The following is a 16,790-nucleotide window of genomic DNA, read 5'->3' as shown; positions in this document are numbered from 1 at the left end:
ATCTTTAACATGTCAGATTTAGTATTGCTCTGAATAAGAATTTGAATTCAGTGGAACAAAAGTAGGGGATCTCAATTCAATCAGGATTTATAACATAGAAGAGAGGACTTGTTGGTGAGGTGGTAAGAGTGCCGGTCAAGTTTAAAAATGTCTTAACAAAGCATTTAAGCTCACCAAGCTGAATCAGACTCTGTGCCTTTTTGAAGTTTGCCTGTACAATCAGTAAAAAGAGGATTCACCACAGCTGCTATTCTGTAATAGCTCGCACATGTACAACCAAGTTGAAACCAAACTTGGAAAATATTTAATGAGAGTGAACCCATGGGGATATGGTGTTGGTTGAGAAACACTTGGCGTCATGATGAAACATTATAACAACTTCAGTCTTTGAAAATCTGTTTCCCATTCAGAATAGAATAGAATAGTCTTTACTGTCATTATATGGGGGGTAACAACGAAATTGGGAGTGCTGCCACAGAACTACTGTTCACCACAAAAAAAGAAAAACAAGACATCTCATACACCACAAAAATACTGTTTAAATATGATGTATGTACTGTATACAGTTCTATCTATCTATCTGTCTATCTATGAATGTAAATATATGAATAAAGCATAGTTTTAAAAGTGACTATAAACATTTGGACTTGTTGAATATATTGAAGAAACCAGCGCACTGTGCTCATAGAGCGCAAACCTCTGCCAAAACCAGTTTCCAATTCCACAAATTTTTACCTTGGGAAAATTTTTCAAGGTCAAAGTCCTGTTAGAAGTGACTTTTCATAAGCTAAATTAGATGTGATCATATGTCATGTATTTAGTTCATGCACTTGAATAGAAGTTTTTTGTGGTGGTGTCAGGTTTTTTTTTTTTTCAGCATTTTCAGTTTCCAAGTTCTTTTTCAGATAATTTTCACAGAACATTGATTATCACTGCTGTGCATAATTTGTCACTGCTTTTTGGCACTTACTTTCCGACTGATAACTGGAAGACAGACAAACAGGCACAAAAATGGAACCACCATCCAATTTTGGTGGTGTAGGTAAATCCAGAATAGAAAAATTTGAATGACTGAGACACATTTGATTGAGATATAATGCAAAATGTTCACCAAATGGGCTTTTCAATATTAAATTCAAATGTCTACAAAGTCCACAAAATGGATCAGATCCAGATCAGACTTTGTCAGGTGATAGTGAGTGCCAGTCTGCACCTCACTTTCAAATATGAGAGTGACTGCTGCAAGTTTGATTAAGATATAATGTAAAATATACGAGGTCTGTTATCATTAGCAAATTTTAACAGAGGATTCATATCCTGATAGGCAAGAAATTATTAAATTTTCAAGGTCATAGGTCAAAGTCAGGAAAAATCCCTGAGCTTTCAAAAATTCATAATTCAGTCAAAAAATATCGAATTTCTGTCATATTTGAGAGCATTATGTAGGATGGTATCCTTTATTGACTAGCAAAGTTTAATCCAGATCTGATCCAGATTACAGATTTTGTGGCCATTTAAATTTAACATTGAAAACCCTATTTAATGTACGAGGTCTGTTAGAAAAGTATCCAGCCTTTTTATTTTTTTCAAAAACCATATGGATTTGAATCACGTGTGATTGCATCAGACAAGCTTGAACCTTCGTGCACGTGTGAGTTTTTTCACGCCTGTCGGTTGCGTCATTCGCCTGTGAGCAGGCTTTGTGTGAGCACTGGTCCACCCTCTCGTCGTTTTTTTATTGCGAATAAATGTCTGAACGATTTGGAGCTTTGCTGCATCACTTTTTTTCCAGAAACTGTGAGAGACCTCCAGGTGGACACCGTTCGGAAAATTAATATGGCTTTCAGGGACAATTTTATGGGGATTATACAGATTAAGGAGTGTTACTGCCGCTTTAAGGACGGCCCACAACTGCTGAGAGCGCGGCGCGCTCCCAGTGCTGATCAACATGCTCAGACCCCACTGGAACAACCAGATCATTTCCAACATGAAGGCTTTGTTGATCCGGGACGTCGTCTGACTTTCACAAAAAGGCAGAAGTCGTGGACATCAGCACTTTTTCAGCACATTCCACTGTTACAGGAATTTTTTTTATGGAAAGAAAAGCGGAGGGACTCGCCACAGAGCCGTTCATTACGCGGGACAAAACCACCTCCGTGTTGGTCTCACAGGACGGCTTTCAGGTGGATTTCAGATGGATTCCGGTTCCTTTCAGTCATGTGATTATCCGATGTGATTGTGCATGAGCTGTACATGCCCCAACATGTCCTGGAAGGCTTCATCACGGTGTTGCTTTGCGCCATGCTCCTCTTTCCATGACAAAAACTCCTGTAACAGTGGAATGTGCCGTTCATTTCTAAACTGGACGCTGTCTTGATCCGGTATGTCGTCTGACTAGCAAAGGAATTGTGAAAAGAGTGGACATCAGCACTTTTTCAGCACATTAAGACAGACGTGCGGAGGAGTTCCGCATGTCGCGGTGGAGCTGCATGGCGCAAAGCAACCCTAACCCTAACCCTAATAGCCTGGAACTCATAATTTTTCATATACGCAGTGGTGTCAAAAGTACACACATTTGTTACTTAAGTAGAAGTATAGATACTGCAGTTTAAAAACACTCTGGTAAAAGTTGAAGTATCAACTTGACCTCTTTACTCAAGTAAAAGTGAAAAAGTATGTGCTCCAAAACCTACTTAAAGTATAAAAGTATAAAGTAACCTTTAAAAAAAAAAGAAAAAAAAAGGTAGATGCCACTATATGAATTGAAAGCTTAATTTAAAATCTGATTCGTTCTACATGTGGCCCAAGACCCAAAACCCAAAATTACCCCCCAACACCACCTGCACGAAAATGTTTCAATTCTAGAAGCTCTGAAATACAATCTGGGACTATTCCAGACAATAAACTGCAGTGAGTGCAGCATCCATTTAGTGAAGGAAAAAAAAAAACAACAAAAAAAAAAACAACACAACATTTCCTTATTCAAATTCATTCCAGTAGTATTCTGCTCTTACAAGGATGCAGCAGTTTTCTAGTTTGGCAGATAGTTCTGGAGAAAATCACTGAAGAAATTAACACACTGAAAATATGGTTTGACCTAAACAAACTGTCATTAAATAAGACAGGGATGAAGTGGAGGTGTAAGAGTCACTAGGTGTTCACAGGAAACACTTATTTATGTATGTATTTATTTATGTATGTTCATTGTTAGTTGCTTTTATATTTTCTGTTGTGTTTCTATTGAGGTTCTTTTTGCCTCTTTCTCTAAAATTGTATATAATAATCATTAGATTATTGATATATAAACAAAAATAAATTTAAGAAATATTACAATTTGAAAACAAATGCACCCGAACGTGATGAGAGCTGCAATTGCTTAATGCTAACTTTTAACATTGAAAACGCCATAGACATGCTAACGCGTTAGCGTTGCTCCCGTTTTTAAGTTATAAAATACATCTATCAGCTGTTTCAGAAGACCATAACAGGTCGGTTTAATATAGAAAAGGTAAATAATACTCACAGAAGTATGCTCTTTAGGATTTTAGCGGGGGAAAATTAAGCGAAAGAAAGAAAGAATAAACGAAGCAATAGGTTGAAGCATTCAATCTGCGAACCACTGCTTCGATTGGTTCACGGTTCAAAGCAAAGCCGTGCTGCAGAAAAGTTGATTACAGGCGCACATGACGTGAAATATATATATATATATAAATATTAAACCGAAGCCAAGAGTAACGAGGCTGTTTGTTTTAAAAATGTAAGGAATAGAAAGTACAGATACTTGTGTGAAAATGTAATGAGTAGAAGTCAGAAGTAGGCAGAAAAATAAGTAAAGGAGTAAAGTACAGATACCTAAAAAGTGTACTTAAGTACAGTAACGAAGTATTTGTACTTCGTTACTTGACACCTCTGCATATACGAGGTCTGTCCAAAAAATAACGGACCTTTTTATTTTTTTCAAAAACTATATGGATTTGAATCACGTGTGATTGCATCAGCCAAGCTTGAACCTTCGTGCGCATGCGTGAGTGTTTTCATGCCTGTCGGTTGCGTCATTCGCCTGGTCCGTTACTTTTTGGACAGACCTCGTATATGAAAAATTATGAGTTCCAGGCTGTTCACAAACAGACAAACAAACAGGGGTGATAACATAGCCTCTGCCCAACTTCGTTGGTGGAGGTAATAATAAGTTGTCTTTGCTTCCAAGCTTTAACACAGAACTATTTGAGTTCACAAATCATTGACAAAAGCTGCAGATTGTAAAAAAATTCCATTCCTCGTGTTTAATCTTTGCACCAAGCAGAATATGATAACTGTAATGTGAAGTAACTTTTGATTTCAGAAGGTGAGGTCAGATGTAAATACTCTGAAGTACTCGCAGGTAGTAGACCCAGTCAGGGGGCAGCTGCTGGTACGAGACCTTGTTTCCATCGAGTCGTAAGATCTTTATCCTGGAGGTCCAATCTCTCTGCAGAAACTTGTTACATTGAACTCTGGGGTGAGCAAACAGAGGAAGCATCAGGGTTAATTTGAATGCATAAAAAAATGTTCCGTTATGTATGATGTGTACTGTTGTCTGGACAGTAGAGAGCTTTGATTTCTTATTGTGTCCAGTGTGTTCATCAGGCAATAATAATGATGAAATACTTCAAATACATTGTATTTATTACTATAGTTTATAGAGGGCATTCTTTGTGGTTATACACTGAAACAGATCAATACCACGTGTTACATTTCTTCTTATTCTGTCTACATGTCTACTCTCCTGTACGGTGTGGTCTGCTGGAGCAGCAGCATCACAGAGAGGGACAGGAAAAGACTGGATAAGATCATCAGGAAATCCTGCTCTGTCCTGGGCTGTCCTCTGGACTCTGTGCAGGAGGTGGGGGACAGGAGGGTCCTGGCTAAACTTACATCTATGCTGGACCACGAGTGTCACCCCCTGCAGGACATTCTGTCTGCTCTGGAGAGCAGTTTCAGTGACAGACTCATCTACCCTCACTGTGTGAGGGAGAGATTCCGCAGATCATTTCTCCCGGCTGCTGTCAGACTGTACAATGAACAATGCTAGTACTGTGGTAACCATAGCAACCAGGACAATAATCATGTCATTACCTGCTGTATTTATTAGGTGCAATAATTTAACTTATGGTGCAAACTCAAGTCACTTTACCTACTATATTTTAACCTGTCCATATTGTAAATATCAGAGTAACTTATCGTACATTTCACGCTGAAGTCACTTTATCTGATCACTTTCACATCCTGACAGTGCAGCACTGAACTGAACAATGGTAGCCTTAGCGTTACCCGGCACTCAGTGCTTTTTTTAGTTCTTGTTTTTTAAGAGATACTTGTTTGTTTTATTGCATGCCCTTCTGTCTATTCCTACTGTTCTATGCTGCGATGTGACACTGAAATTTCCCCATTGAAGGATGAATAAAGGCTTTCTTATCTTATCTTATCTTATCTTATCTTACATTTACCAGAAGATGATGTGTAGCAGGGGCTGTGTTTCATTTAATTTCAGTTCAGTCTGCTAACTCATTTTAGAATGTTTAACTTATGGAGTGCAACATCAGGTATCTCTAAGTGTTACTGTTGTAATAATTGTATAGCTGGGACTAATGCCCTTGCAACTGCTTTCACAATTAACCAGTTTTGTAATACTTTCCCAATTATAATGTTTATTACAATCCCAGATGTCAATGCTGTTGCAACTATTATTATAATAAAATGCTATTGTAATAAACTGATATTTAATAGCTTTCATTATAGTAATAATTATTCCAGTAGTAGCACAAATGCTATTGCAGCTGGTATTGTCATAAACTGATATTTTAAAACGGCACCGTTATCATAATTATTACAGAGGTGGGTGCTAATGCTGTTGCTGCCGCTGTTGTAATTAACTGTTGTTGCAATAAACCATGATATAATAACTGTCAGTATTGTAATAATTATTACAGTATGTGTGAATTCTGTTGAAAATGGTACTGCAATAAACTGCTATGGTAATAAACCAATATGTAATATGTATTCACTATTGTAATACTTATTTCACTATAGGTACAATTGCTAATGTAATAAACCATTATTTAATAACTCATGATTGTAATAATTTGAATATTATTATAATTATACATTATATTATAGTAGTGGGCATGAATGCTGTTGCAACGGATATTGTAATAAACTGCTATTGCAATAACCCACAGGACTCTGCCTATTGGCCCAGTCACACGGCACTTAACAAAGGACAACAAAGGGCAACGAAACCAGTGGCACAATGGCGTTGTGCCATCATGTTGAGTCTTAGCACCATCATGCAGATTTTCAAATTTAGGGTGTCCCCCCCTGTTTTTCCAGGTGATTACTTGTTTTTGATTTGTTGTTGTTTTTTTGCCTTGTTACGAGTTTCAGAGCTTTCCTGGACCGTCAGCACCAGCGGTCCGTGAAATTCTCTGTCAGTAATGCTGTGTGTGCACACGAATGCAGCCTGTGAAAAACTGGGCTGTGGAGTGCAGCTTTTCTTCAAAAGCCACATTCATAAACATGCTGTGCAACCTGTTGATGCATAGATGTAAGCATTTTTTGAATAGTTAAACTTAATTCACTGAAAGTGTGCATTCTTTTGTTTCGTTTGTGAGCTGGAGAGCTGCCAGTGGACCAACACACAGTGCTGTTTTAAAAAAAATGCAAACACAGTAAAGTAAGTCCCTTACACCTCCTCCCTTGTTTTCATTTGGGGCTGCTGCAGCAATTCCAAAGTGGAGCATGTTGATTTGGCACAAGTTTTACACCGGATGCCTGGCCCAACTCCACATTACATGGAGAAATGTGGCAGGGATGAGGTTTGAACCAAAAACCTTCCGCACTGAACCCAAGTGCACCCACCACGTGGCCACCACCCCTGCACGAACAATGCTTTGCTTCAAATAGGGAATAAGTCTCTTTAGCATTTCTTTAACATTCTGTTTGGTGCCACGGAGTCCATAAGAACAGCCAGCAAACCCTCTTTCTCTTAAAAAGGCTTTTATTTTACTCAGTGTGCCACTTTGTAAGGTTCTACCTTCTGCTGCTACATTGATTAGCTCCAAACCCTAGTTGTGTGCATGCTCCATGTCTCCTTGTCTGTTTATTTGTGGTAGCATTACAGTGCCACAGACAGGCCTGGTGTATAGACTACAGTCTATGGTACGGGGATATTTCTTGATACAGTGGCATGTTTATGGAATACATTTCGAAAATGAAAGAAAACAATTATCTCCTTTTCCGTGTGGACATGGACTTAGTTTGTAATTTTAGATAAGATGCGAAAGTTACAGGAAATGGCTCCCATTGGTATTTGAAAAAGGCAAAATGTTATACCCCCCCCCCCCCCCCCCCCCCCCACACACACACACACTGAACTTCTACCACCATCATGCTCTGCACCTTCTTGGCTCTTTCTGGACTCACTTTACGACCTCTGCAGTAAACTGTTATAACAGCATGTTGCCCGTGGGGATCCACAGACTCTAGAATCAGTAGTATTTATAAAATAGGTAGCTGACATTTTTCAAGGTTTGTAATAAATTAAGCAAAGCTTGTATAAATGAGTTGGAATGGCGTGTGAGTCCAGATTGTTGTGATTTGGCGCTATATAAAAAAAATTGATTGATTGATTGATTGATTGATTGATTGTTAGACCTTAGACCTCAACATTTTTAGAAGAAGAACTCAACCCTTTTATTTCCTGTTAATTATGTCATTTTTAATGTTAGTTTTCTGTCATAATATGTTTATAAATTACTGAGGTTCTTGTTATCATATACACACAAGTATTATTATTATTATCATTATTATTATTATTTACTTTTAGTTTGTCATTTCATTTTTAAATGGACCACAATGGCAATAAGTGTTTTCACTTTCTTGTGTCATCCATGTATTTTTACCATATTTACAATTATATTATGTACTTACATTGAACTTACGAAATAAAATCACTCACCACACTCACACTTTTAATATAAAGATGACGATTTACCACTCACTGCTGGAATGGCGTGTGAGTCCAGAATGTAGTTCGCAACATCCATTGTTCTGTCCTGTTAGCTAATATCCGTAGCTTCTCCAAAAATATTAGTCCTATCGATGTTCCATTTTGTCAGTATTCATCCTTGACCCAAAACACATAAGCATACCAAACAGCAAATGTCAGCTCTCCACTGTCTCTGTGGTCAAAGTTGCACGCACACACAGCATTTTGTCTTTCCCGCATTCTGCCGCAAGCAGGGGCTTCTAATTTTAGACAGGCAGAAACAGAGATGGTGGCAGAAGACATCAAACGCACTACAGTTTTCACTCATGGCACCAGCAACATGAAACTTAACTCACTCATGGGAACGGCAAGATTTAACTAAACTGACTAAACCAATTCAGCTACAAAAACACAATAAATCAATAACACTGTTAAATTAACATAAACCACAATAACAGCATTTAAAACCCAAAAAACCTGAACTCCCATGGTGCATTGCAGCACAACACATTGTTTACTGGTTAGCTAAAATTGCTAATTTGCCCCCAAATATTTGTCCTATCAACTTTCCGTTTTTGCAGCGTTCATCCTTGACCCAAAATACATAAGCATACCAAACGAAAAATGTCAGCTCTCCCCGGATTTTGCATGATCGAAGACATACACATGCACACATGCACACAGAGGCCACTTGGCTGTTATTGTATAGATACTAATGGTCACTGTTGTGATAATTACTGTACTAGTGAGTGTAATTTCTGTTGCAACCATGATTGTAATAAAACACTAGATTAACAAAATGATATTTTAATGAACCATTATTGAATAACTCTAGCTATTATAACAATTATTACAGTAGTGGGTGTGAATGCTTAACCACTTATTCCTATTTCCATAAATATGAGTCTGTTTAGAGATTCTTACTTAGAAAACAATCACTGTCCTCATAATTATTATAACAGCGAATAGAATTTTTGCTGAGAGTGGGTTATGTTGGACATAATTGACACTTTTCTTACAGTGACTGGACACAATCACATTGGTGCAAAGTGTCATTTCAAACAAAAGAAAGAAGTCTTGGGTACATATTTTGTCTAATTTTGTCATCATTCCTTATTTCAATACAGAATTTTAAACCAATCATTCCAGTGTGTACTTGTGACAATTTGCCCCATCAATTTATCACGTGATATCTGGTACGTTGTCGCACTATGTTAGTAAAGGGGAACTATGCAACATTTTTTACATTCATTTTACAGTTTAGGAGTAACTATAATGGTTATATGACTTGTTTTGGAGAGAATGAGGTTCTCTCTCTCCCCCACTTAGGGTCTCATAGCAGAAAACCAGCCTTGCAATTTCAGAAACACTGACTTGGAGTTGTATGAATGAGAGTCTCGTGTCTCACGAGAAACACAAACTGCTTCACGGCACTACAACAACACATACATGGTCCCCTGTTGATATAAGGACAAGGCAACGAAGGCTTTATTTCTTACATGAGAAGAATGCGACCAAAAACAGACAAAGCGGCTAAAAACTGACCAAACCTATGTAGTTCTCCTTTAGTATATAAAAACACATCTACTTAATTATGAATATTATTTGTTGTATTTCAAATGCACAATGTCGAGTTTACTGCCTGAACTAGCTTACAGGTTACCCACTGTGTAATTTTTGGCAGCCACAAACCAGTGAAGGCGTCTGAGTGCAAGCTAGACGGTGAGGTGTACGCCATTGAGGAAGTGTTTTGCTTTCTGTCTGTCTCGTTGTTTCCAAACGGGCTGCGGCCCTGCTGTCTGCTGTATTGCACTCACACTATGCCAGCACCTATGAGCCAAAACTGCACGCTACGCCGCTGCCACTGGATTGCACTTTGCATGTTCATGTAAGTTCCACTGTGGCGTTAAACATGGTCACAAATGGCATTCGAGTCTCACTCTGTTGAATTATAATGTGAGTGCCATCTGTAACAGCAGACAGAAAGGGGAAAAAGGGGAATATAAAAAGAGGAACAGAGTGTGCTTCTGGCACTCCTCTGAATTCCTCACAGATGTTTTCATACCACTTATTTATTCTTTGCTAGTCTACTTTTCCTTCACCCACTATTTCCTCTCCTCCTTTCCATCTTTTAAAATTTTCTTTTCTTTCTATGTCTCCTTCTGTGTTTCTCTCCTTTCCCCTCATACTCTCCATCTTTTCCCTTATGTAACTCACCTCTCCCTTTCCCTTGTACAGCTCCAACTGTTTTCCATGTTTCTGTTTCACGTCAGCTTTACGTGTCAACTGTCCTGGGGAGGTTACCCCATATAACCCACCAACATGACACAGTACAGCCGTGATCCTAAAAATATGAGTGCACGTGTGGATGTGAACGTGCATTCTTGCTCTTGCCATATTAAAAATTTAAGGGGTTACATTTGTTGAATTTGTGAGAACCTTCACCTTGTATTTCATTGGCCTCCAAGAAAAGGTACTGCAGGGTGGTGGGAACTGTGGGAATGTCTGTAAGATTGTTGTGGGAAAGATCCAGCTCCACCAAACTGGACAGATTGAAGACCTGTGGAGGGACGGCCTGCAGACCACAATGACTTAGGCGTAGGTACTTGAGGTTGACCAGTCCCACAAAGGTGTCCTCAGTCAGTCCAGAGAGAGCATTGTTGGACAGATAGAGGTGATGGATAGAAGATGGCAAACCTCTGGGGTCAGTTGGGAGCAAATTACCACTAAGGTCCAGCAGGTTCAGGCTGAACAGACCTGCAGGACAAAGAAAGTATTCATGGTCAGGTCAGGTCTACATACTTGAAGAAGAATCAGTTAAGTACAGCTGCTAATCTATGTAATTTGTTTAAAATAGAAATGAAAGCTCATTTTACTATTAAAATCAATTTTCATGTAACCTGACCCTGCCTTGTTATAGACACCTTTGAAGCGAAATCACACTTTTGTTGGTAATAATAATTATAATAACTATTTATATAGAACTTTCCCAGAATGCAACACACTAAATAAAATAAATAGCAATAATAAATACTACTAATAAAATATTCACTCCTCCAACGCACAAAAAAACACAAATTAAAGAGTTGATAATAAAGAAAAAAAATGTGACTTATACCCAGTGAAACTTATACATGTTTTTTTTCCTCTCTGTCTTTTTGCAAGGAATGTTTTCACAGTTTTTGCTCTATGGCAAGATGCATTATCATCTTGAAAAATGATTTCATCATCCCCAAACATCCTTTCAATTGATGGGATAAGAAAAGTGTCCAAAATATCAATGTAAACTTGTGCATTTATTGATGATGTAATGACAGCCATCTCCCCAGTGCCTTTACCTTACATGCAGCCCCATATCATCAATGACTGTGGAAATTTACATGTTCTCTTCAGGCAGTCATCTTTATAAATCTCACTGGAATGGCACCAAACAAATGTTCCAGCATCATCACCTTGCCCAATGCAGATTTGAGATTCATCACTGAATATGACTTTCATCCAGTCATCCACAGTCCACGATTGCTTTTCCTAGCCCATTGTAACCTTGTTTTTTTCTGTTTAGGTGTTAATGATGGCTTTTGTTTAGCTTTTCTGTATGCAAGTCCCATTTCCTTTAGGCGGTTTCTTACAGTTCGGTCACAGACGTTGACTCCAGTTTCCTCCCATTCGTTACTCATTTGTTTTGATGTGCATTTTCGATTTTTGAGACATAATGCTTTAAGTTTTCTGTCTTGACGCTTTGATGTCTTCCTTGGCCTACCAGTATGTTTGCCTTTAACAACCTTCCCATGTTGTTTGTATTTGGTCCAGAGTTTAGACACAGCTGACTGTGAACAACCAACATCTTTTGCAACATTGCGTGATGATTTACCCTCTTTTAAGAGTTTGATAATCCTCTCCTTTGTTTCAAGTGACATCTCTCGTGTTGGAGCCATGATTCATGTCAGTCCACTTGGTGCAACAGCTCTCCAAGGTGTGATCACTCCTTTTTAGATGCAGACTAACGAGCAGATCTGATTTGATGCAGGTGTTAGTTTTGGGGATGAAAATTTACAGGGTGATTCCATAATTTATTCCTCAGAATTGAGTGATTCCATATTTTTTTTTCCTCTGCTTGGTCTAAAAAAGTAACCGTTACTGACTGCCACAATTATTTTTCCTGATTTCTTATCGTGTTTCTTAAAGCCAGAAAGTTGCCATTTGAAATGACTTTAGTTTTGTGTCATGTCTGTGTTATTGCCAGGGGTTGTATAAGGTAGTCTGGAATGGCAAAGACGTATGCGAGGGGGATGCAGGATATGTACAAAGACAGTGTGACAGCAGTGAGAAGCACAGTAGGAATTACAGATTCATTCAAGGATCAGCTCTGAGTCCTTTCTTGTTCACAATGGTGATGGACAGGTTGACAGATGAGATCGGACAGGAGTCGCCATGGACTATGATGTTTGCAGATGACATTGTGAGCTGTAATGATAATAAAAAGCAGGTTGAGTCTAACCTGGATATGTGGAGAAACACTCTGGAGGGAAGGGGAATGAAAGTCAATAGGAAAAAGACTGAGTACATGTGTGTGAATGAGAGGGAGCCCAGTGGGACACTGCGGTTACAAGGAGTAGAGGTAGTGAAAATAGATGAGTGTAAATACTTGGGGTCAACTGTTAAAAGTAATGGAGAGTGTGGTAGAGAGGTGAAGAAGAGAGTGCAGTCAGGATGGAGGGGGTGGAGAAAGGTGGCAGGAGTGATTTGTGACCGAAGAATATCAGCAAGAGTGAAGGGGAAAGTTTACAAGACAGTAGTGAGACCAGCTATGTTGTACGGTCAGAGATGGTGGCACTAACAAAAAGACAGGAGGGATAGCTGGAGTTGGCAGAGCTGAAGATGTTGAACTCTCTTTGGGAGTGACGAGCATGGACAGGAATGAACATATCAGAGGGACAGCTCAGGTGGGACAATTTGGAAACAAAGTCAGCGCGGCAAGCTTGAGATGGTTTGGACATGTGCAGAGGAGGGAATATAGGTATATAGAGAGAATGATCCTGAGGATGGAGCATCTAGGCAAGAGGAGAATATGGAGGCCAAAGAGAAGGTTTATGGATGTGCTGAGGGAGGACATGCAGGTGGTTGGTGTGACAGAGGAAGATACAGAGGACAGGGTGAGATGGAGATGAGTGGACTTCCAGGTTCTGCTGCTAACATATGAAGTACTGAGTGGCTGTACTCCTCCTTACTGTGTTGAACTTATTGTGCCTTATGTGCCAGCTTGTCCACTGCACTACCAAAGTGCTGGTTCTTAGGGTCAAGAAGACGTTAGCAGGTAGATTAGAACTTTTGCTTATTAAACTCTTTATTGAGTAGTTTAACAACCAATGTTAGATGACTGAACCAAGCTGAAGGCTTCAAATCTAAACTTAAAACATATTTTTCTGGTAAAAATAATTAGCAAGCTCTTTATAAAAATGTTTATTCTTCTTATTATAATAATTATTATATGGTTATTTTGTTTGTGTGTGTGTTAATTTTGTGTGTTTTGATTTCTTTTATGATAAGGTGGTGTGGGCAGCACAGTGGCTTAGTGGTTAGTACAGTTGCCTCACAGTATGAAGGTCGTGGGATTGCTTTGCATGTTCTCCCCGTTCGTGTGGGTTCCCTCCACGTGCTATGACTTCCTCCCACTTCCAAAGACACATTCTGATCATGTGCAACTGATGTACATTTTTAAGTTATGCAAATCCAACAGACTTTTTTCAGTGATGCACTGCATGATCTGACAGCGTGCACACAAGCAGTGCACTCTTGCTATGACTGTCTCATCCCAAATGTTCAAAGCACAGTCTGTGTGAGTAAAGTCACAAAGGAAATGACACATTCCGTTACCTCTGAGGTCTCCCTGTGAAATGGTTTGCAGTCTGTTTCCCTGCAGCAGCGTCAGATTGTGCAGATTCTGGAACACCCTGGCACTGATGCTGCTGATCTGGTTATGGGCCAATCACAGCTGCCTGAGTGCAGCTGGCAGATCACTGGGCACTGCTCTCAGGTGGTTGTAGTTGGCAAAGAAATAATGCAGCTGGGTCTGATTATGCAGAACAGCTTGGTCCATCTTGCTGCTCTGCAGGTGGTTGTGGTCTAGGATGAGCCAGCGCAGACCTGTAATGTTGGCCAGAGCAGAAGAAGACAAGAACGAGATGTTGTTCCCCTGGAAACAAAACAATGCCTGATGATTTGATGAGTTAAAATAAAGACATGGTACAGATGATGCCAGTGGAACAATCACTTTAACCCACCTGCAAAAAGAGGTACTGAGTTCTTTCAGGCAGGCTGTCAGGGACACCCTCCAGTCCTCTGTGGTCACAGAACAGTGCTGTGGGCCACTGGATGGGGCAGTCACACTGCGTGGGGCAGGGTTGAGGGTTATTGGCTCGGTTCCAGTCTGAGTGTATGCGACCCCGCAGGCTCAGCACACTGGGCTCACCTAGGAACCGGTTGATCCACAGAGGGATTCCTCCATAGTCAAAACTAGCTAAATCAGCTGCAGAAATGCTCAGTAGCACGGCCACGGCACAGCACAGGAGAACCATGGTGCTTAGATATAACTCCATCTGAAACAAACATGATGACAAAATGCTGAAGACCCAGTTATAATTGTGTTACCATGAAGAGTTCAATCATTTTATATAGCCACTTACTCCAAACAAGGGTCACGGTACAGACTGGACAGGACGCCAGTCTACCACAGGGTCACATATAGACAAACTCAGTCATATTTGTACTTACACCTATGGAAAATTTAAAGTTTTCATTTCACCTAACCTGTGTGTCTTTGGAAGTGGGAGGAAGCCGGAGTACCTGGAGGGAACCCACGCAGACACGGGGAGAACATGCAAACTCCACATAGAAAGGTTCTAACAACAGTGTATTTGGTGGCACAGTGGGTTATCACTGGCCTTGCCTCACAGCAAGGACGTCGTGGGATCGATTCCCACCCTTTCTGTGTGGAGTTTGCATGTTCTCCCCGTGTCAGCGTGGGTTTCCTCCGGGCACTCCAGTTTCCTCCCACAATCAAAAACATGCTTATTTAGGGCCTGCTCCTTCTCTATCCGTGACCAAGGCAACGTCTACATCTGGAGTAGGTCCCCGGATGTTGGACTGTGGCTGCCCACTGCTCCTAGTGGTTAGATTGTGTCTATCTGTAATTAGGATGGGTTAAATGCAAAGGACAAGTTTTGTTGTATGTATACGAGGTCTGTTAGAAAAGTATCCGACCTTTAAATTTTTTTCAAAAACCATATGGATTTGAATCACGTGTGATTGCATCAGCCAAGCTTGAACCTTTGTGCGCATGCGTGAGTTTTTTCACGCCTGAGCAGGCTTTGTGTGAGCACAGGTTCACCCCTTTCGTCATTTTTGTTATTGCGAATAAATGTCTGAACGATTTGGAGCTTTGCTGCATCAATTTTTTTCCAGAAACTGTGAGAGACCTCCAGGTGGACACCGTTCGGAAAATTAATATGGCTTTCAGGGATGATTTTATGGGGATTACACAGATTAAGGAGTGATCCAGACGGTTTAAAGACCGCCCACAACTGCTGAGAGCACACCGCGCTCCGAGCGCCGATCGACAGGCTCAAACCCCGCTGAAACAACCAGATCATTTCCAACGTGAAGGCTTTGTTGATCCGGGACGTCGTCTGACTTTCACAAAAAGGCAGAAGGTGTGGATATCAGCACTTTTTCGGCACATTCCACTGTTACAGGAGTTTTTTTCATGGAAAGAAAGCGGAGGGACACGCCACGGAGCCGTTCATTACGCGGCACAAAACCACCTCCGTGTTGGTCTCACAGGACGGCTTAAAGGTGGATTTCAGATGGCTGTCGGTTGCTTTTCAGTCTTGTGATTATCCAAGAAATTGAGCATGAGCTGGACATGCCCCAACATGTCCTGTGAGGCTTCATCACGGCATATCTTTGCGCCATGCGGCTCCACCGCGACGCGCGGAACTCCGCTCCTCTTTCCATGACAAAAACTCCTGTAACAGTGGAATGTGCCGTTCATTTCTAAACTGGACGCTGTCTTGATCCGGGACGTCCTCTGACTAGCACAGGAATTGTGAAAAGACGTTGACATCAGCACTTTTTCGGCACGTTGGAAATGATTTGGTTGTTTCAGCGGGGTTTGAGCCTGTCGATCGGCGCTCGGAGCGCGGCATGCTCTCAGCAGTTGTGGGCGGTCTTTAAACCGGCTGGATCACTCCTTAATCTGTGTAATCCCCATAAAATCGTCCCTGAAAGCCATATTAATTTTCCGAACGGTGTCCACCTGGAGGTCTCTCACAGTTTCTGGAAAAAAATTGATGCAGCAAAGCTCCAAATCGTTCAGACATTTATTCGCAATACAAAAACGACGAGAGGGGTGGACCAGTGCTCACACAAAGCCTGCTCACAGATGAATGACGCAACCGACAGGCGTGAAAAAACTCACGCATGCGCACGAAGGTTCAAGCTTGGCTGATGTAATCACACGTGATTCAAATCCATATAGTTTTTGAAAAAAATAAAAAGGTCTGATACTTTTCTAACAGACCTCGTATATGTGCAATGACAATAAAGTTTCTATTCTATTCTCTTATAACCACTAATCCACCGTGCTGCCCACCACAAGTTGTTAAGCTCACATAATACTTGAAGAGATAATTCTGATTCATGCCTACACCCCTTATTTATAGCTATATTTACAGAAAGTACGACCATAAACAGGTTTCTGGAAACA

The 16,790-nt window shown here is 40.4% G+C and overlaps 1 protein-coding gene across 1 annotated transcript; it reads right to left on the bottom strand.

The window, feature by feature from the left end:
• Positions 1-4,270: 4,270 nt before the first annotated feature.
• zgc:113307 (uncharacterized protein LOC553753 homolog) lies at positions 4,271-14,601 on the bottom strand. The gene is given in 5 exon segments (XM_034167598.1): positions 4,271-4,458; positions 4,461-4,493; positions 10,472-10,783; positions 13,901-14,219; positions 14,308-14,601. Coding segments are annotated over 5 exon segments (1,065 nt in total). The 3' UTR covers positions 4,271-4,351.
• Between the last annotated feature and the right edge of the window lie 2,189 nt (positions 14,602-16,790).

The sequence above is a fragment of the Thalassophryne amazonica genome, chromosome 3 (genome assembly GCF_902500255.1).
Source record: "Thalassophryne amazonica chromosome 3, fThaAma1.1, whole genome shotgun sequence".
NCBI classification, from domain to species: domain Eukaryota; kingdom Metazoa; phylum Chordata; class Actinopteri; order Batrachoidiformes; family Batrachoididae; genus Thalassophryne; species Thalassophryne amazonica.
Note: the sequence above shows the minus strand (reverse complement) of the source record. Positions and strands in the feature narration are given on the sequence as shown.